This window comes from Tripterygium wilfordii, chromosome 5, assembly GCF_013401445.1.
Source record: "Tripterygium wilfordii isolate XIE 37 chromosome 5, ASM1340144v1, whole genome shotgun sequence".
Taxonomy (NCBI): domain Eukaryota; kingdom Viridiplantae; phylum Streptophyta; class Magnoliopsida; order Celastrales; family Celastraceae; genus Tripterygium; species Tripterygium wilfordii.
Genome location: NC_052236.1, coordinates 10621385 through 10641621, shown reverse-complemented (window position 1 = coordinate 10641621; position 20237 = coordinate 10621385). Strand labels below are relative to the sequence as shown.

At 39.8% G+C, this 20237-nt stretch overlaps 4 protein-coding genes across 5 annotated transcripts; 2 read left to right on the top strand and 2 right to left on the bottom strand.

Annotated features, from left to right (window-relative positions):
* The first annotated feature begins 2944 nt into the window (after positions 1 to 2944).
* LOC119998903 (gamma-tubulin complex component 3-like) lies at positions 2945 to 6413 on the top strand. 2 transcript variants are annotated; one of them, XM_038846377.1, is made up of 3 exons: positions 2945 to 5283; positions 5437 to 6067; positions 6183 to 6413. In XM_038846377.1, exons 1-2 carry the CDS (start codon positions 3026 to 3028, stop codon positions 5711 to 5713), a joined length of 2535 nt encoding a protein of 844 aa, XP_038702305.1. In that variant the 5' UTR covers positions 2945 to 3025; the 3' UTR covers positions 5714 to 6067; positions 6183 to 6413. The 2 variants fall into 2 exon arrangements, with proteins under 2 accessions (XP_038702305.1, XP_038702306.1); XM_038846378.1 differs by lacking the exons at positions 5437 to 6067; positions 6183 to 6413 and having other exon boundaries at positions 2945 to 4993; positions 5085 to 5246.
* A 1170-nt stretch (positions 6414 to 7583) lies between these two features.
* LOC119998904 (DNA-3-methyladenine glycosylase) lies at positions 7584 to 10799 on the bottom strand. The gene is made up of 6 exons (XM_038846379.1): positions 10280 to 10799; positions 10028 to 10099; positions 9764 to 9887; positions 9167 to 9237; positions 8544 to 8601; positions 7584 to 8431 (listed from the first exon to the last, which is right to left on the bottom strand). The coding sequence occupies exons 1-6, from the start codon at positions 10547 to 10549 to the stop codon at positions 8268 to 8270; spliced, it is 759 nt and encodes a 252-aa protein (XP_038702307.1). The 5' UTR covers positions 10550 to 10799; the 3' UTR covers positions 7584 to 8267.
* A 1379-nt stretch (positions 10800 to 12178) lies between these two features.
* LOC119998902 (protein trichome birefringence-like) lies at positions 12179 to 14941 on the top strand. Its single transcript, XM_038846376.1, has 5 exons — positions 12179 to 13289; positions 13478 to 13670; positions 13783 to 13976; positions 14087 to 14245; positions 14334 to 14941. The coding sequence occupies exons 1-5, from the start codon at positions 12343 to 12345 to the stop codon at positions 14671 to 14673; spliced, it is 1833 nt and encodes a 610-aa protein (XP_038702304.1). The 5' UTR covers positions 12179 to 12342; the 3' UTR covers positions 14674 to 14941.
* A 1640-nt stretch (positions 14942 to 16581) lies between these two features.
* LOC119998901 lies at positions 16582 to 18865 on the bottom strand. Its single transcript, XM_038846375.1, has one exon. It carries the CDS (start codon positions 18108 to 18110, stop codon positions 16830 to 16832), a length of 1281 nt encoding a protein of 426 aa, XP_038702303.1. The 5' UTR covers positions 18111 to 18865; the 3' UTR covers positions 16582 to 16829.
* Between the last annotated feature and the right edge of the window lie 1372 nt (positions 18866 to 20237).

The following is a 20237-nucleotide window of genomic DNA, read 5'->3' as shown; positions in this document are numbered from 1 at the left end:
ACTTATTCAATTTTGATGATGGGGTAGCTCTACTTCTTGCAATATAATATATTGGGGAGATTAAATTTATGGTTTGAAACTTTGAATAAATTAGAGAAAATAATATAGAAATTTATATTTAGATGACACAATTAATTAATAATAATAATGGCAATAATTTGTCACATAGAAGAGGATGAGGACACTATACTGAAATAGTGACGACAACATGCGCAAAACGACCGCCGCTCAACGGTGCATCCGGTTCCACAGGATGACTGCTCCGTTCCTGCCAAAAATTATAACGTGCGCAGCCCTTCTCTTCCTGTCTCGGATCCAGATTTTTTGTCTACTTGTGCGCGTGGTATTTACGGTTTTCGTCAATTCCCTAATGCCTCGTGTCCAATCCGTGTAATACTGTGATGGGGTAGACTTGTAATTTAATTAATTTAATTAATTTAATTTTAGTTTTTTGGTTTCATTTTAATAAAATGCTATAAAGGACGCATTTGTCATAAGGGTGTGTAAACAGTCGATTACGGTTGAATTTTTTTTTTCTGACTTGAATTTAACTCATCAATCGATCAATTTAGTAGTATGTTTGATTTATACATTTTTTTTGACACCCTTTAAGTTTTCTAGAAGGCAAGACATATTGGGGAGATATCGTTAGAAATACAAGCCTAAACACGTCAATAAAATATCGTTCACTCTGGGTCATAGACCCTAACGGACTTTTTCTTCTGAGCCGTCTCGAGTGTATTTAGATCCAAAAATGCATTTGTTATGTGAGAAGTACTTGAACTTTCCTAATATACAACTCAATTACATTGCATTATGCTAATTCGATTTGAGATTAGGAGTCTTGGCATTAACAACATACAACTACAAAAATGTATTTTTTTTCCCTTCCTTTTTTGCATAATTTCATTCCCCTAACTAATCTAATGATTTCAAATGGAACGAAAAAGGAAGTATATCTTCTCCTTATTTGGTTAGAAGTAAAAGATAAACGACAAGTATTTATCTATTTATTTTTTCAAAAATTCTCAAGTGTAAAATCTTGCACGTTATTTGACACCGATCAATTTAGTGTAAGGTGCGACTCCCACACATAATGAGACACGCGCAGGAATAGTGTTAGATGGATCCCACACTAAGTTTTCCCCCTATTTATTTGGCATGAAACTAAAGTAAAGGGAAGGAAAAAAAAATGTTTTCACCTCTCTCTATCCAACTTGTCTTGCTTGGCAAAGTAAACCAATAGCTACTACTACTTGGACTACGAGTTTTTAAGTAGCGATAAATATTCTAGGAAGTACGAAGTACAATATAACATGGAAAAATAGTATGAGAATCACTCTCGATGGACAATGGAATCACTCCTAGGAATCTCTCCTATCAAACAATAATTTTCTCGTATCAAAACAAGATAATTGCAATGGAAAACAAGACCTAACTTAAATGGGACTCTCAAAAGTCCAAGCTTATTCCTACGGTTGCTAATTTCTTGGCCACTAACTACTCCATTAATAAAGCTCTTGAAATCACATCTGATTGTCGTAGTTTCTCCACCATCTTTGTCCTAGAATCAAGCCACTAAATCCACATTAATTGTCTTGATGAGGTTGATTCATTGACGGATTCTTGCATTCTCCATGGGCCCAAGCCTCAATAGAGTTAAGATCAAAATGGTTTATACTCGGCCCAGCCATCACGTGTGCCCCAAATTCCCTATTGCATCACTATTACCAATAACTTATACATGCACTGATGCACACACGATCCCTTCATGAAGCTAAATATAATAAATAAGTAAAATAAGGACAATCAGATATAAAGTTTCAGATCCAACGGTCCGTAGAGTGAACAGTTTTAAAAACCGGTGCAGTAGTGCACCGGCACTCCCCCAATTCCATATATTTGGATTGATCTATGTAGTTGGATACAAAAGTAGAGTGGATTTGCATTCAATCATCGGAACCAACTAGAGAATTGTTGCCTTAAAAAAAGAGCAAAGAAAAAGGAAGAATACTAGCACCTACTGGAAAATGCACCATTGAACATAGACTTCAATTAGAGAACATCCATGAAAGCAATACCATTCTTCTCGAACTAATTTGAAAACCCTAGATGGCGAAACGTTGAGATTACATTCGAAATAGATATTTTTTTGGGTCCTCAAACAAGTGGGTATACTCGCGTTGGTAGTATAGTGAAGTCGAAGCTCATATCGTCTTTTCTCATTAGGAGGCAACGGGAGAGTTCTTCTTTTTCTCTTGGAGTGCCAGAATTTTTTTTGGGATTTTAGGGTTTTGATAGGATTCAAGTAATGTATTTGAGATGCCATTTAAAATTTTCTAAATGAGGGTGCCATGTCAATTATTAAGTGTCACATTAACGATTTTGGAAGGAAAACGTGACAAAGGGCTAACAATATATATTCATCAAAGTTTAATAGTTTGTTTAGCCCCTAGGGCATATGGCTCAACAGCAAATCAAGTGGGGGTATAGAACAAAAAAAGTATGATGTCCAAAGTTCGATGCACGCAAAAAAGCGTTACTCATGGAATTTGTATGATTTATCTGAACACCCCATTCTGTCCCTTGTAGTTGGGTCGCATATCCTGCGACTTACATTCTACCGACATTCCGAGAGCATGGGCCAGTAGACGAGTCCTTCCGTCCCGCCCCAATCGAAGTTTAATAGTTCGTTTGAACAGAAATGAAGTTTTGATGCTCAATCCACCCATTAAGAGTCCATTCTACCTACATTCTGAGGACATGGGCCGGTAGACGGGTCCTTCGGTCTCGTCCCAACCGAAGTTTAATAATTTGTTTGAAGCGAAATGAAGTTTCGATCCTCAATCCACCCATTAAGGGTCAAATCGATTTTTCTCCCTAAGAAAAAAACGTAACATTTCCCCGCCCATATAAAATAAAATCAAAAAATGACTACACACCAACTCCCGAATCTCACACTCTCCAAAACCCTCGATACTCTCTCTTTCCGTCTCTCACTTTCACTTTCCCTCTCCTCTTAAACATGGAAGAAGAAGATCTGCAAAAGGTTACAGATCTCGTAAAGGAAATGGTCTTTCGATTGCTCTCGCAAAGCCCTAACCCAAGCCCTCAATCCCCAGATTTCCAAAATTCTCTACGCTACGCAGTTCGCATTCTCTCAAGCCGTTTGACACCTTCCATTGCACCCGATGCTGCCGCGATCGCCGAGTCAATCAAGCGGCGCCTTGCCACCCAAGGTAATTCCTCTCAGGCCCTCACTTTCGCTGATCTTTACTCCAAATTCGCATCTAAAATGGGGCCCGGAAGTGTAAACAACAAGTGGGCGGTGCTTTATTTGCTCAAAATTATATCCGAGGATAGAAAGAGTGCAATAAATGGACCCGATTCCACAGTTTTGTTGCCTAATTTGGCGTATTCAGATGCTGAACAAGGGAGTGATTCAAGGGCTTTGCTTGGTAGGGAAAGTAGAGAAAAAGGGTGGAACAATGGGGTTTTGTTGGTGGCAAAAGACCCGGAAAATTTACGTGATATGGCATTTAAGGACTATGTAAATTTAGTGAAAGAGGAGAATGAGGTGTCTGAGGAGGCCTTAGTAAGGGATGTATTGTATGCTTGCCAAGGAATTGATGGCAAGTATGTGAAATTTGATGCCAGCATGGATGGATATGTATTACTGGATTCAATTAAGGTTCCCAGAGCAACTAGGATTATGGTTAGGAAGCTATGTGAACTGGGTTGGTTATTTAGAAAGGTTAAGGGTTATATTTCAGAGAGTATGGATGGGTTTCCTGCCGAAGATGTGGGAACTGTTGGGCAAGCACTTTGTGCTGCCTTGCAAGATGAGCTTTCAGAGTACTATAAGTTATTGGCTGTTCTTGAAGCACAGTCCATGAATCCAATCCCATTGGTTTCAGAGTCGGCAAGTTCAGGAAATTATCTGTCGTTAAGGAGATTGTCAGTTTGGCTTGCTGAAGTGATGGTGAAAATGAGGTTGATGGCTGTTTTGGTTGATAAGTGTAGAGTCTTGAGAGGTGGGGCAATGGCTGGGGCCATTCATTTGCATGCCCAGCATGGTGATCCCCTCGTGCATGAGTTTATGAGGCGTTTACTACAGCGGGTGTGCTCTCCGCTTTTTGAAATGGTGAGAAGTTGGGTCTTGGAAGGGGAGCTGGAGGATATTTTTGTGGAATTCTTTGTTGTAAGCCATCCTGTGAAAGCAGAGTCACTTTGGAGAGAAGGTTACCGGCTCCATGCGGGGATGCTTCCTTCATTTATTTCACAATTGCTTGCTCAGCGCATATTGAGGACAGGCAAATCTATAAATTTCCTTCGTGTTTGTTGTGATGATCGTGGTTGGGCTGCTGCTGCTACTGATGCTGCAGCTGCTGCGGGTACCACAACTGGAAGAGGGAGTTTAGGATATGGTGAAACTGGTGCTCTTGAATCTCTTGTTGCCGAAGCAGCAAAGAGAATTGATAGGCATTTATTGGATGTCATGTACAACAGGTATAAGTTCAAGGAACATTGTCTTGCTATCAAGCGTTATTTACTGCTGGGGCAAGGTGATTTTGTACAGTATCTGATGGATATTGTTGGACCAGATCTTTCCGAGCCTGCTAATACTATTAGCTCATTTAAGTTAGCAGGGTTGCTGGAAACTGCAATCCGCTCATCTAATGCTCAGTATGATGATCCTGATATCTTAGATAGGTTGAGGGTTAAAATGATGCCTCATGGAACGGGAGACAGGGGCTGGGATGTATTCTCATTGGAATATGATGCTAGGGTTCCACTAGATACTGTGTTCACAGAGTCTGTCATGGCAAGATATTTAAGAATTTTTAACTTTCTATGGAAGCTTAGACGGGTCGAGCATGCACTTATCGGTGCTTGGAAGACTATGAAACCAAATTGTATAACTTCCCGTTCGTTCACCAAGTTGCAGCAAGCAGTTAAGTTGCAGTTGCTCTCAACATTGAGAAGATGCCAGGTTCTGTGGGATGATATGAATCATTTCATTACAAACTTGCAATACTATATCATGTTTGAAGTTTTGGAGGTGTCTTGGTCTAATTTTTCAGATGAAATGGAAGTAGCCAGAGATCTTGATGATCTGCTGGTAGCACATGAGAAGTACCTCCATTCCATTGTGGAGAAATCTCTTCTTGGCGAACGCTCTCGAACTCTTTACAAATCTCTCTTTGTATTGTTTGACCTTATATTGCGATTTAGAAGTCACGCAGACAGGCTATACGATGGAATTTATGAATTTCAAGCAAGGTAATGATTTACTATACAATTATTAATCATATTTATTAGCTACAGATCAGGCTTATACTTCTGAGTATAAATTGGTATACATTGTTTATACTTCTGAGTAATATTTTGCTTAATTAATTTGTAATGGATCAGATTCGCTTTTATTTTATGCAGAACCATGGAATCTCAAGACAAGAACAAGTCAAGAGGGAAAGCAAGTGATAAATCCTCTGAGCCTGGTTCATGGATTGGTGAGGGTGGGAAAGCCCTGACACAGCGAGCTGGTGAATTTCTTCGTAATATGGGACGAGAACTGGATGCAATTGACAAGGAATATAAACTATTGCTTGATGATTTCTTATCTCAGTTACCTGTGCAGCAGCATGTTGATTTGAAATTCCTGCTTTTCCGGCTTGACTTCACTGAATTTTATAGCCGGTTGAGTCAATAGGAAGGCTGTTGATTTAATGATATTCCAGCGAGGGACTAAATTCACTACTCAAGGCAGGAATTGAGTGTATTAGTTCACCATGGCACACAATATGGCTTGATGTTCTTATCTCAGTTACCTGTGCAGCTGCACATTGATTTGAAATTCCTGTTTTTTGGGCTTGACTTCACTGAATTCTATAGCCGGTTGCATCAATAGGAAGGCTGTTGATATTCCAGTGAGGGGCTAAATTCACTACTCAAGGCAGGAATTGAGTGCATTAGTTCACCATGGCACATTGCTGAATGACTGAACAATCTTGTAGTGCGTTGCTGACATCTGATTGTAGTCCAAGTTTAATTTCTTTGTTTATAGGTAAAATGAAATATCTGAGCTCCTCTACATTTAATTGTTGTTTATGATCTGTTATATTTTTTTTCCTCTTTCATTTACTTGGGGTTTTTCTCACGTCTGTATTTTACTGTTTCAGATGTTATTTGCCCCATTGTGATCGCTTGTCTGAAGTTTGCAGTGAGTTGAAGGTATTTTTGTGTTAAATTGGGGTGTTAAGCATAATGTTGTACATGCGTTGATTCTAACAGTTTAATTGATGAGTTTGTGTTTTCTCACGGCTGTTCCAAGCTGTCCTTTCTAAGCTTGTATACTTGTACGATGATCAACAATACATGCCATGAGCTATTTTTTTCCATCTGTTTCTGTTTCTTTTGTACCTCTTTTAATTTTACCAATTCTTCTCTACCCTAAACAAAATCATATTTGGATGAGCTGCTTTACAATGTTTTAGGTATATCGATCGAAAACAATGAATTGTCGTTATGTGGAACTTCATTATCCTAAGCCATAATATGGGTTGTGTTGAGACCAGCGAAGAAACCCTAGCGGCAATTTGGGTTCCATAAACCAAATGGTACTATGCTTACTAGATGTTTTATTCAGAATTTACCATTTGGGTTTCATTATTATGGATGTTGTTGCTTGTTTGGAACAGACCTAGATTGATGTGGGCTTTCAGAGGTTTCATTTTCAACATTTTTTGGCAGTGGAGTCAAATGAATTTGTTTACTGCGGCTTGCTTAATATTGAAGTATTTCCCCTCACCCCCTAGCTCTGTCTGTATGCCAACATAAGATATTGGGGTTGTATTACTTGCTTGGATCTATAGTGGCATCAGTTTTGTAAATCAATGAGTAGTTAACAAATGAAGAGGTCGTAGTTGCTGCTCGTGGATCACTTGTGTGGTCTATTTTTACCACCAGTGGTGTGGGATTGAAAAAAAATTAGTTTGATGGCCGAGTCAATCATTATTGTCGTTGAATCTCAAGAAAGCATGCATGTGGTGGTTGCAGGCGAGCGTATTTTTTCTGCTGGTTCATCGGCAAGGAATTAGCTCATGGGAGATCTCCCTCGTGGTTCCAGTATTAAGCCACTTGTTCCAGAGTATTCTGCCATAACTCATGGCTTGATCACAGTAATGCATTGGGGAAACACATTGGTATGGTGAGGCGGATTTGTCATTGGAAGGCATGTAAGCTTTGTCTAGTAGTTGGACTTGGTTTTATATTGAAGTACGTCTTTGATGAAAGAAAAAGAATGCGGTGATCGTATCAAACTAGTTTCATTGTTTGATCAGTATCATAAATCCCAATAATTAGTATCTCAATTATCTCAAATGTTGAGTTTGTACACACAAAATTTCATGTGCATCAAGTGAATTCGTAGGCTTCAATGCTTCACACGTCCTAGAAATGTTGTGCATATAACTCAACAACTGAGATAACTAAAATACTAACCATTGAGAACTACTGAGATCATATCATTACTGAACAAACAAATAATCGCCCAAAGAGCACCATGTTCAAATTCCTTCCAGTAGTAGCCCAGGGCACTAGCAACGCATTCCATTCTCCTCGGATAAATGATAACAAAATATCTCATCTACCAGGTTTCAAGGTAATGTACTAATATATAATCAATCATTCAACAACCCTAACAACAATTCTTTAAAAAAGAAAGAAAGAAAGAAGTCATCTGTGCATAATCTGTAAATGTCACTTTGGAATTCCGGAAAGTGATTCTTCTCTTTCAGATCCTGGCCTTGGTAGAACTTGTCTTTGATTGGGATTTCGATTGAAAAGATGTTAGACCGGTTCCTCATGTGCCTAAGAAGCCGAGGCAACTCCAAACCTAACGTGGTAGTTTCCCATCATAGGGCTTTCTATCTATAGATTGAGCCATTACCAAGGAGCTAATTCGTTCAGAACTCAGTGGAGTCCTTCTATAGAGAAGGCGGAGCGTCCTTGGCTCAGCATTATAGCACATAGGGCTTTGGCGCTACTACAGCGCTTCGAGTTAGTATAGAGGCATTGACAAGACCTGGATCCAATAGTGTGATCTTGGCACACTAAACGGGTAAGGTAAAAACAAGAAGCTAGGTTCATGAACTTGGGAGTCCCATTTAATTCATTTTCTGAAGCATCTGTTTTTCACAGCATCCCTAAGAAAAGGCAATGTACACATACACTAGAGTCGAGTATCAACTGAAAATCATTGAGTATCATAGTGGTCTCAGGGTGTTCTTAGGAGCACTTATCCAAGGGGAATCAGCAATGGCAAATCTCCACAATGCACTAACATGCTCAGGTAAAGCATATTCGATGCCAACTCGTGGACCGATCAATATCTTTTCAGGCTCTGGTCCATCTAAGATTTCTAGACCACCTAGCAAATGCAATTATTTTCGTTCAGGAATCAGGATGACATGGAAGGGTAAATTCATAACTCGTCGCATATGTACAATTGTACAAAAGAAAAGTGCTATTGGAAAACTCACCAGGGGTATAGAGGGCATGATTAGACCAACCTGTAGAGATTCCCAGTGCCTGGCCAATCTACAAAAAATGATTTTTTAACTAGTTACGCTAGTGAAACGAAGCAATCTGCTTTCAAGAAAGTAAAACTTATAAATAAACTATGAACCTTCTAAGTTCCTATGGGAACATCAAAGCCACCAATAATTCATTTCAAATATTAAAGGAGAGAGAAGCGCTACAGAGAACATTTCCTGTGGAACAATGAAATCATGGTCATTACTAAATTTCCACCACCATAGAATCTCTGCTACCAACTTTCCACTCTTGGGGATATATATGACCCTAACTTCAGTCGTGCTCCTCGTCAAGCTATTTTTTGCAATCATTTTTTCTTATAAATCAGGAACTCCTTAAAAAGTTTAACTTGAGCCATTTGTCTACACATAGTCAGACTTCTTGCGTTCAAAACATTATGTATACTTCTCATAGTCTTTTAAGGGGCTTTGTAAGGTTAAGAGTTTCTTTCTTCTTTCAGGGGGTGCAGACCGCAGAATGCTTAAAGGTGAGGGAGAACAGGCCCAGTAAGAAGAAACCCAATCAAAGTTTGATGGCCAATAGGAAATGTGGAAAGGAAAAACCGAACCTTCCCAGGCCCAGTAAGGAGAACAGGCTTCTCAGTTTTCTGTCCGCGTCGCTGCTGAATCATATCCAACCCTGCCAAGTTTTACAGGCAAGAAAGACACCCGGGAAAAAAATGCAAGTCAATTTTACAAAAAAAAGAGAAGAAACAGAGATTTTAGATTTCTATTCAATGTGCCATTTGTGTCAATCTTGAGTTTAAAGTACTGGGATTCAGGGTGAAGACCATATATCAAAACAATTATGGCTATTAACTATTAAGAATGGGGTATTGTTTTGAAAACAGGACCTAGAGTTGAGGAATTTGAGGCAAATTATGTTAATGTGAAAAGCAGTCAAGTAGTAACACGGACTACTACAGGAGTGAATTCATTTTTATTTTGATAATACTTCAGGTAGCTGATACACTAGTTGTCACAGTTGTTCATTTGGCTGAAGGGTTCAATTAGTTTCCTTCCCGAGTCATGGCTGGGAGGTTATGATCTACAAACAAAAGGCTAAAATTTTGAATCTTTGAAATAATAATTAAGAGGGTATGCTGATTCCATAGGATAGTAAACCCAGGAGATGAATAATAGAAAGAGGAGCTACAGAAAAATACCACAAATGGGAGCACAAGCACGTATCAAGACCGCAGCTCCAACCCCTTCCTTGTCTGCGACAATATTAAGCATCGTATGAAGACCATAACAAAGATAAACATATGCATGCCCTCCAGGTCCAAACTACAATCAGACAGACCAAAAAACAGAAACAATCACTACAAGAACTGACAAAACAAGTCAAAAATTTCAAAGCAAAGGCCACAATTGCGAAAATGTGTAAACTCTAAACGCATGAGGTGGGTGTGGGGGCAGCATCTTACAACTGGGGCTGTTCTTGCTGTGATTCCGAATCGTCCATGGCATGCCGAATCATTAGGTCTGTAAGCTTCAACCTGCCAAACGACATTCGTCTTTCAATTTTTCATTATTCATATGAAATTAGAACAATACAAGTAACTTTTCATACCATCTCATGCAAATTTAATTCTAGATTGAACAGACACTTGAATAAACACAGCAGGCGAAGAAAATCAAAACCCAGAATCTAAAAAGCAAACAAGAAGTCAAGTAACCTCAGTAATCTTGAGAACAACATCATCTCTCCGCAAAAACTTGCCTAGCAAACGAGGCGCGAGGTCGAGAGCGTCAATTTGAAAGAACCCAAGTGGCAAGATCGTCATTTCAAGAGGAAGTGAAGGGATAATGGAGTCGCGTAAATTCTTGGGGCTGACTTTAGCCCTAATGCTCAACGATTTGAGTTTGCAACGCCGAATCGGCCTATTGCTGGACTCGTCGTCGGATTCCCTCTTCGCGATTGATTTGACTCGCCGAGTTGCCTTCATTTGCTTGGTAAGTACTAAGTAATGGCCGTGGACAAAAGGGAACGCCTTTGATCAACGAAGGAAGATCAGTTTTTGTAATCGGATATAAAAGCACACCGTCACCTGACGGTTTCGAGCTCTCGCGGGACCTTGGAGGCAGAGCTCTTCGACCTACCTGGCGGAGTAAAGTCCTAGACCTGTGCACCGTATCTTGAGAGTTTCCCGAGCAGTATATCTCACTGCATTTTTATCGGAGTTGTCGCCCCAAAGCGTTGGCAGGACGCGAGAGTACAAAGGGGCCACATATGAAATGGGCTTAAGAGTGTATCTTTTACGTGCCACAGAGAACTAATGGGCCTAAAAGACCATTTGGTACGATAACAGATGGGCCAAGCTTCCCTTTTAAGGGCGCAAGCGTCCCTTTACTTCATTAATGGGCCGGCAATTCAACTGCAGAGGAGGGGGCATGCATGCATGTGCTAATCCCTTTCTACTTGGAAGTGTGATTTGGTCATATAATTAGCAATAAGTCCTCCCCCCTCCCCTTTTTTTCTTTTTCACCGGTATAGATTTGGTGAGGATGTTTGTGTACCTAAGAAATAAATTTTCTTTAACCTTAGGGTTGACAGAGTTTATTCTTAACATTACATGAAATTCACAAATCTTACGTTATAAATCTCTCTCTATCTCTCCAAAGACTTTGGGGCCCTACCCAAAAAATATCAATGAGGTATCCTGATCACTTGTAAGAAAGCTTTCGAGAGTGTGGTGCGTGAGTCATTGGGTTTACTCCATTGGTACCGATCCAAATGGACCATGTCTTAAAGAGATTGTCACGATATTAAAAAATTATCTCTTATCAACTAAGTTATTTGTGTAGGTAACAAAATTGGTGTTGAAAGTACTTTTGCCAGCGCGCATAATTAATGGGAAAAAAAAGGAAGTCATGAGCTCTACTCTTAAAAGACATAAAAGCAAAAAAGCAGAGTATGTTGCTAATGTTTCCGTGGCTGATGCCTAATGGTATGCTTAGTTTTTTAACTTTTAAGGGGTTGTAGTGGGGTGGGAAAACAAAATAGTCCCGGTTCGGTTTCAAGTCGGATAACATCACGTGTTTATAAAATATTTATATGATCGAACTTTAATTCGGATTGGATTTCGGACGTACTTAATTTATCAAATTTAGATTGGTTTAAATCTGGACAAGTAAATCGGGCGATAAACTAATCCAAATTAAGGTCCGAATAAATAAATTGATGTGTCTAGATTTGAACATGATTTTAAACCTGACAAAAAATTTATATCTAAATTTAAATTTCAGACATATAACTTATTTTAAAACTAAATTTAATTCAAATAAAATAAATTCGGTCATACAGACTAAAGATGGTACCATAGGTTGGACTTGGGACCTCCGACCAGTGGCTCTGCAGTCCATCAGTTCATGACAGCACAGCAAGTTCCTCCAATTACAACTGTATATGTTGAATATTAGATCTGGACCGTTGATTTTGATATCGTGGGCACTGAGACGCGCGGTGGAAGAGTAATGTCAGTTAACACGTGGCCCCACGCGCAAAGTGTTTTATCGGAGCACGATGATCTCTTTTTCCTACAATTTGAAACCCGTCTTCCTCTGCTCATGGTAAACTTACTCTCTCCAGACTCCAGGAGCCCTCTACGCATCTCCGATTCCATCTCTCTTACGACTCTTCATCATATTCACACGGGACAAAGAACCCCCATTTCCTTGATTTCTCTCTTTATTCTTTCTGGGTTTGGTGACAGAATACAGAAACAATTTATCTGTTTCCATGGCTGATGCCACAAAGCACCTCTCCATCAATGGAGGGACTCTCTTCTCAGACTTCAAGACCCTCCTCCCTCTCTCCAAACCTAAGAAAACCACTGTGGCTTTTCTTTATGGGTTCGTCTTTGCCTTCATTTGTTTCACTGTTTTTCTGGCATTCAATCCTTCTTCTAATTCCTCTTCTCCTTGGTTCTCCAACATCTTCAGTACTGATTTTAGTTCCAATAGCTCAACACGATCTGATTCCGGTGAATCTCATTTTTCTTCTCTTTTCTCTTATTTCTTTCCCGACAACACATTTGATTCTCAAGAATCTAAAAACATCTCTTCTAGTGTGGCCGTACCTCCCTCTTCTATTCCTCCACAATCCAATGTAACCAGATCTAGTGTGATTGTAGCTCCATCGTTTTCTTCTTCCAGTGCAAATACAACACTATCCATTGTACAAAACAATACCCAAATAGTTCATGAACCAAATGAAGTTACTGGTTTGCAGAATCAGACGGCAGTCCCTCCCAGCGTGAAAGGAGTGCCACCCAATGCAAATACAACTACGACTACGCAGAGGGTTTCTGATAAAGGTGATGGTTTGAATGCAAATCAAACAATGGTTGGAGCACCAGGAGTCCCTATAGTGGCTAATTCTGGGGAAGGAGAGAAGGGAGTTGCAGAGAAGGGCTTGAAATCGAATTATTCTGCTTCGTTACTGAAGAAACAGAGCAATGGGACTGATTCAGGAGTGTCGGTGGAGCAGGAGAAGCAGAATGTTTTACAATCTCTGATGAATTGCAATTTCTTTGATGGTGAATGGGTCATAGACGATTCATATCCTCTGTACCAACCTGGATCTTGCTCGCTCATCGATGAGCAGTTCAATTGTATCATTAATGGGCGGCCAGATAAGAATTACCAGAAATACAAATGGAAGCCCAAGGGATGCACTTTACCAAGGTCTGATTGCAGAATAGTTTCTCTTCACTTCATTTCCTTAATCAAGTTTCCTGTTTTGATCAATTGTTTTTCTGGGTCCAATTTTGACATTGATTCCTATGTTTGCATTTACATTGATCTGTAGATTTTGATTTCAGTACCTTGATTCTTGTTTGCTGAGATGGGTTTAGATGAAATTTCATATTCAGGTTTAACGGGGCTCACATGCTGGAGCTGTTGAGAGGAAAGCGGCTTGTTTTTGTCGGTGATTCGCTAAATAGAAACATGTGGGAATCTCTAGTCTGCATACTTAGAAACTCAGTGAAGGATCAAAGCAAGGTTTTTGAAGCCAAAGGAAGACACCATTTCCGAGGGGAAGCTTCATACTCTTTCGTATTCAAAGTAGGTTATTTATCAGTACTGTTAGCTTGTAGTTATTTACTTCTGCCACTGGTTTGTGTGGAACAATTTCGTAATGGAATGAAATTGCTTTGCTTCTATCTTCTGTGTACAGGATTACAGCTTTACTGTAGAGTTCTTTGTATCTCCTTTCTTGGTTCAAGAATGGGAAGTGCAAGACAAAAATGGAGCAAAGAAGGAGACGCTTCGGCTTGATTTAGTAAGCAAGTCTTCCGATCAGTTTAAAGGTGCCGATATCATCATCTTCAACACCGGTCATTGGTGGACTCATGACAAAACATCCCGAGGGTATGCCTACTATCACTTGGGTGTTTTCTTGAATGATTGTTGATTTGTTTTATGAATACAAGATCCGGTTGTGTTGAAGGCCGCTAAGGTTGTGTGGTGTACACTTGCAGGAAAGATTATTACCAAGAAGGTGGCCATGTCTATGAAGAATTGAATGTTGTTGAGGCATTTCGGAAAGCGTTGACAACATGGTCAAGATGGGCTGATGCCAATATTAATCCAAAGAAGTCCATGGTTTTCTTTAGGGGTTACTCCGCTTCCCATTTCAGGTAAATGAATGTGATTGTCGATGAACCAAATTATTCGTTGTTCGTAATGAAACATATCTGGAATTCAGTTCCATCGGTCTCTTTGCAGTGGTGGACAGTGGAATTCCGGTGGTGCTTGCGACCATGAGACTGAGCCAATAAAGAATGAAAAATATCTAAGGCATTATCCGTCCAAGATGTTGGTATTGGAGAAGGTGCTTAGGAACATGAAAACAAATGTCATCTACCAAAACATTACACGAATGACGGATTTCCGAAAGGATGGTCATCCGTCAATGTATCGGAAGCACAACCTGTCGGAGGTGGAAAGGAGGTCGCCAATGCATTACCAGGACTGTAGCCATTGGTGCCTTCCTGGCGTGCCTGATGCGTGGAACGAGATTCTCTATGCCGAGCTCCTAGTTAGAGTTAACCAGAAGGGACAGTGATTGAGGTAAAATCATAGGTAGAACCAGTACAGTTTTTTTTGTTTCAATTTTGAGAATACATGAACAAACAAACATGAAGAAGAATATCCAAGGAAGAAACATCCTCCTAGACAAAGTCATATGAAAGAGATGAGTATTATTATTTTTGAGTACTCAAATCTGTGAGTAGTATATTTATTGGTTTTATGTGTATAAGAAAAGAGAGGAGAAAGGGAGAATGGGTTGTTATTTCAGTTGGTTATTGGATCAAAATCTTTTCTCTGCTTCATATTCTTTTGTAGATCTCTTGGTCTACTGAAAAATTTTCGTCCCCCAATTTCTTACCCCCCATTTTAACCTCCTCCACCAGAAGTGTTCAATGTTTAGAGGGCTCTATATCTGTCTTCACAATCAATGGGTGTCCCACGCACTACATGGATTGTGGGTTAAAATACGGGACAATTTTTAAGTAACCAAAAAGTTAAATATTGGGGCTTTATCTTCTTTGAAAGATCTCAATCTCAATAAGAACCAACTGGTTGGTCTAATTCCTCATAAGCTTGCTTTGAGGTGTATGTATTCATAAATATGTACTCTCTCCGTCCCACTTTAATTGTCCTTTATTCTTTTTTGGGATGTCCCAAAATACATGTCAATTTCAATTAATTAAAACTAATTTCATCAATTTTTCTCATCTTACCCCTCTTTACCCTTAAATTGAAAAGCTAATGAAGTGAATTCCCAATGAGTCATTGACATCTTAATTATCCTCTATAAATGAGGATATAAATGTCAAATTGAAGGGGAGTAATGCAATTTCTTAACTGTGTGTAAAATTGAAGGGGACAACTAAAATGAGACGGAAGGAGTAACTTTTTGGTTACTTAGGGTTGGTGGTTAGATATTTTTCAATTTCTTTGGAGTGTAAATAAATCTCACGAGTCACCTTTACTGTTACATTGTATTTCTCTTTGGCCCAATTAGTTAGTGGGTGCAAGTGAGCCGTTGGTTAAACGGCAATCACATTACATATAAAGGATCATTCACTCATTATGTCGTGAGTTCGAATCCTACCCCTCCTCAAATCCCCATTTCAAAAAAAAAATAATTAATTAGTGGGCAGGCCATATCTTTTGTTGGACTTCTATATGGCCCAATTAGCGTCTCCAATGGACCCAAAGGATTTCTATACGGGCCTGATGGACGCCCTTCAGACAAGACTAGTTAGGTCAGAAGTATCAGACCAAACTGGGCTTGATTTTGAATGCAATTGACTACAATTAAAAATGCAAGTCCAGCCCAAGCCTAGTTTCTTTATTTGCTTTAAAGTTCCGATCACCATAACTGCCTCTCATTCACAACTCTACCCCTCAACTATACCCATATTTTCACTTTCATCCTTAAATTTTTCTCTCTTAATTTCGTACTTCAACTATTAAAAAGTACCTAGTTCGTTCTTCAAGTGAGAGAGTAGTCGAAAAAATCCAACATAACATCTATTCGACATATCAGACTAATTTTAGTTGACAAACTTTGACAACGATATTATCCGTAAATTATTAATGTCTAAAACTTTTAGTTTTTAAACTATACAACCAAATAGATTGGAGATTTTGAAGAGTTACATATTTTGGAAATTCTGTGAGATAACAGGTTTACAATTTAAGTCAAGTGAGATGATTGGTGTAAAAATTACGTCAATTGCCACGTATGATTTTTCTGATGTCGAAATCTTTTGAGGGACGAACATGATACCTTCGAATAATTGAGAAACGATTTTAAAAGCAAAAAAAGTTTAATAACAAAAATGAAATCAAAGATATAGTTGAGGACCAAATGTATATTTTTGCCCTACCTAGTGTAATGTTCCTCACAAAACAAAGAAAACCTTTTAAATAACGCTATCAACGATGAAAGAAAAAACAAGGGAAGAAAAAACCTTACAGCGCAGCTTTAAACATGAGGACGATGATACATTAAACCATATGGTATACAGAAAAGCTTTAAACTTGTAAAGCGACATAATGAAATCGAATCAATGTAACATAAAAGTCATAAATTGTAGTAAGATTTATGAATACAAACCGAGTCATCGGTCTCAACTGTTCTTCGAATGTTACATACTTTGAGCATGGGGGTTGATTATCATAGAATGAGATTATGTAGAAAAATTATTGCTAGTTCAACCGTCTCCTTCTAGGAGCGCGAGAATCCCCGCTGTCCACATCTGAAACCCTTGAAGCTTCATTTCTTCTTCTAGAAGATGAAGTCGAAAGGGTTACCAAAGAGTCGATTTCCATTGCAGTGTCAATTTGTGACTCTGAGTTTATAACAGCAGCTATGCTTGAGAAAGAATCTCTGTCGTCAACTGGTTGAGGCTGCTCTTGATGTCTAGCAACAGTATTGCTTCGAAAATAAGCTTCAACCAATCTTTCAGCAGAATTCAAAGCAGTGGATAGAGAGGAGGCTGTTGTAGCTCTTTGCAACTGTGATTGGGTTCTTCGAAGTAATACAGACTGAAGGCGTGAAGATTGTCCTGCCTCAGGGCCATTTGAGCTACTCTGTATTAAATCTACAACTTCTTCGGGTGGGGCAGCAGGACTTTGTTCCGTGTGCATCCCTCTAGAACTCAGCAACCTGTTGCGTAACGAATCCATTCGCTCTGCAGTTTCGTGTGCATTGTTGGGATCCTGTGGAGGAGTCAAATCCCTTGCAAGGTCAAATCGACTTCCAAGTCGCCGAATCATCTCCTCCACTGAGAAACCAAAAGGATTCCTCTGAATGGTTTGCCTCAAGCTCTCAACTTGTCGAGCATTGGGCCTAAGAGGAATTTTAAGACTTGGATCCTGCTCTGGCTCAAGGGTATGATTATTGCTCCCACGACCATATATCGGGGTAACATTCTTCATGGTCACCTCTCCCTTGCAGACAGGACACTCCTTCGCATCTGAATGCACATGCAGCCACCGATAAAGGCATGACCAACAAAACAAGTGCCCACAACAAGTTACAACGGGATCCTTAGACAAATCCAAACATATATTGCAATCAAAAAAGCTCCCATCATTTCCAACACTTTTTTCAACATCATCCTTTTTCTCCGACACATCATCTTCCAATAACCCATTGTTGGTTTCGCACATTTTGGGCACCTCAGTTGTTCTATCCTCAGCAGCAACACTGCCCTCACCTGCATGTAATGAGGTCATATTGGCAGAATTACCCATCAATTGACTCAATTCCATTGATAGGTTTTGCGCTTCAGGTGACATTCGAACATGTCTCCATCGCCATTGCTGTCGAGCCCTACGCCTAACAGCCTCCCTAATTCTATTAAACGGTTGATCAACCCAGTCATCCAGATTCACAGCTTCACCCGGCATTGATCCTGAGCCAGCCTCAGGTCCAGGACCCAGATTCAAATCAAGGTTCATTGTATCAGACGACTCCTCAGCCATATCGTACAATCCCAAGTCAAACCCCCAATTTCCTCACAAAATTGAATCACTGCAGATCATAACCCCTTAGTTTCAGACAACTGAAAAACCCATGAAATTCCCCTACACTTCCAAACCATTATAACAACCAGCAGAGAAAAGAACATCTCAATTAGTCACCATCTATAGAACCCAGGTGAAAAACCCAAACTTTATCATTGAATTCAATAAACCCAACTACACAAAGAAGCCAACTCCTTCGCAAAGCACAAAATCAAACCAAATCAAATATCCTCAGCTGAAGATTCGACTACCTCATACATCACTCAATTAATCTCGAAATAAACGAAGCCCAAACTAAAACCCTAACTTTGTCGTATAGACGAAAACCCCAAACAAACCCTAGTTTTGGTCAGCATGATGGGGCATTTCGCAAACCAAATTCATCAATCAAAGATATCCCGCTAAAATTCGATATTTGCAATGAAGTATTAGCAAACTATAGTTAAAAAGTAGAGCTGAAGGAATAGGATTCGAGGAACTTGTTTGTGAAGGGACGATCTTTATGATCAGCCCGAGAATCGTTCGACACTCGGAATCGAGTCGGCTCCGAGTTTACTCTACATGTACGGTCCTCCCCGTTGATAAGTGGTAGCGATCCCGTCCGGAGAGAATGTGCGAGATGCGTGTTCGTCGATGGTGAAAAATCAATCCAGTCTGAACGCATACAGGAGAGACAGAGAAATAATCTACTGTACAACTTCCCAACCAATTGACTCTGTCTGGGTTGTCAAGATTGTAAATCCAATGGTAATGGGTTGATTCCTGTTTTGTGATAGAAATTGGAGGGCTCAGATTAAAGATCGACAAGAGGAAGTGCACAAATTGCTGGGCCACAAAATGGTGGGCCGCAAGAGGTGTTCCATTTGTAAAAGGTTGAGGACTGGCCAGGCCCAGTCACAGTAACTTTAATAAAAAATTTGAAATGCGATCACTTTTACACTGATTAGTGTAAGTATTATGTAAAGTATGTGTACTATAGTGGATGATCTAGAATATAATAGGAGTCAAACGTCCTAATTAGTAATATCTGTTTTTTGGGTATTGTATTAGTATGGGTTGGACCGGGCCTGTGAGGACAAAGTCATGCGAGTTTCGACCCAAAGCGAACAAATTATTGCAAATGCAGAGAGGGGCAGACTTATTAAAATTGGGACCAGAGTGACCCATCTATGCGCGCGTCGGCCTCTCAAGGTATGAGACTGGGGCGATGGATGCCGTGGAAAGGATGCCTATGGATCTTGTATGGGAGGAGTTTGGCTTACCTGTGGATCTTGTATGGGAAGAGTTTAGCCAGCTCGAAAAATGGTATGTGGACGCTTTAGCTCGGTGAAAGCTGCCTTGGGAGTTGGCTTGGAAGCATAGGGGTTTGTCATTGCCACATTGCCTATATATGGGAGCTTAGTACATGATATAATAGAGGGAAAACAATTGCTAATGCGAAGTGACGAGCTTGTTATAATTTCTCGCAATGTAATCAATATATATTGAAATGAACTCCGCCTACACTTTGAGCCATTCCCAAACCCGAATAAAGGAAGAGAGTTGTTGAAGGTCAATATCCGTGTGTTATAGGATATAACACACGGATTGGGGGAGTACCGGTGGACTAGTGCACAGAGTTGAAAAACTACAAAGACAGAATATTGAACATGAGCTAGAATACGCTGGACAGTTCTCAGCCGCTCAAGCATTGCCGGCTGCACTGAGAAGCATTTGTATTTATAGTGTGAACTATGTGAATACATATGAAGCCCTAGAGAGGGACCAACTACTGTGTGACATTTGTAATTACAAAGAACATAAATAAATAAATAAATAGAATTACAATACAGAGACGTATCGACACTCTTCATGCTTTAACACTTCCCCGCAAACTTGTGAGTGGTAGAGGTCTCTCAACAACTCCAAGTTTGTCTCTAAAGCACGCAAATTGAGAGTGAGACAATGGTTTAGTGAGGCAGTCAGCAACCTGATCATGAGATGGGACATATCGCACATCGAGCTGCTTGGCCAGAACTTTGTCACGAACAAAATGAATATCAACCTCAATGTGCTTCGTTCGAGCATGATAAACGGGATTGGCAG

Bases quoted from the DNA above. Each gene is read 5' to 3' on its own strand.
- LOC119998902 (XM_038846376.1), top strand. From the start codon at position 12,343: ATGGCTGATGCCACAAAGCACCTCTCCATCAATGGAGGGACTCTCTTC. The intron at 13,290-13,477 runs GTCTGATTGCAG...TTTCATATTCAG, and splicing joins AAGGGATGCACTTTACCAAG to GTTTAACGGGGCTCACATGC. The intron at 13,671-13,782 runs GTAGGTTATTTA...TTCTGTGTACAG, and splicing joins CATACTCTTTCGTATTCAAA to GATTACAGCTTTACTGTAGA.
- LOC119998901 (XM_038846375.1), bottom strand. From the start codon at position 18,110: ATGGCTGAGGAGTCGTCTGATACAATGAACCTTGATTTGAATCTGGGT.
- LOC119998903 (XM_038846377.1), top strand. From the start codon at position 3,026: ATGGAAGAAGAAGATCTGCAAAAGGTTACAGATCTCGTAAAGGAAATG. The intron at 5,284-5,436 runs GTAATGATTTAC...TATTTTATGCAG, and splicing joins ATTTATGAATTTCAAGCAAG to AACCATGGAATCTCAAGACA.
- LOC119998904 (XM_038846379.1), bottom strand. From the start codon at position 10,549: ATGAAGGCAACTCGGCGAGTCAAATCAATCGCGAAGAGGGAATCCGAC. The intron at 9,888-10,027 runs GTAAGATGCTGC...GTCTGATTGTAG, and splicing joins CAGCAAGAACAGCCCCAGTT to TTTGGACCTGGAGGGCATGC. The intron at 8,432-8,543 runs GTGAGTTTTCCA...TGCATTTGCTAG, and splicing joins TCATGCCCTCTATACCCCTG to GTGGTCTAGAAATCTTAGAT.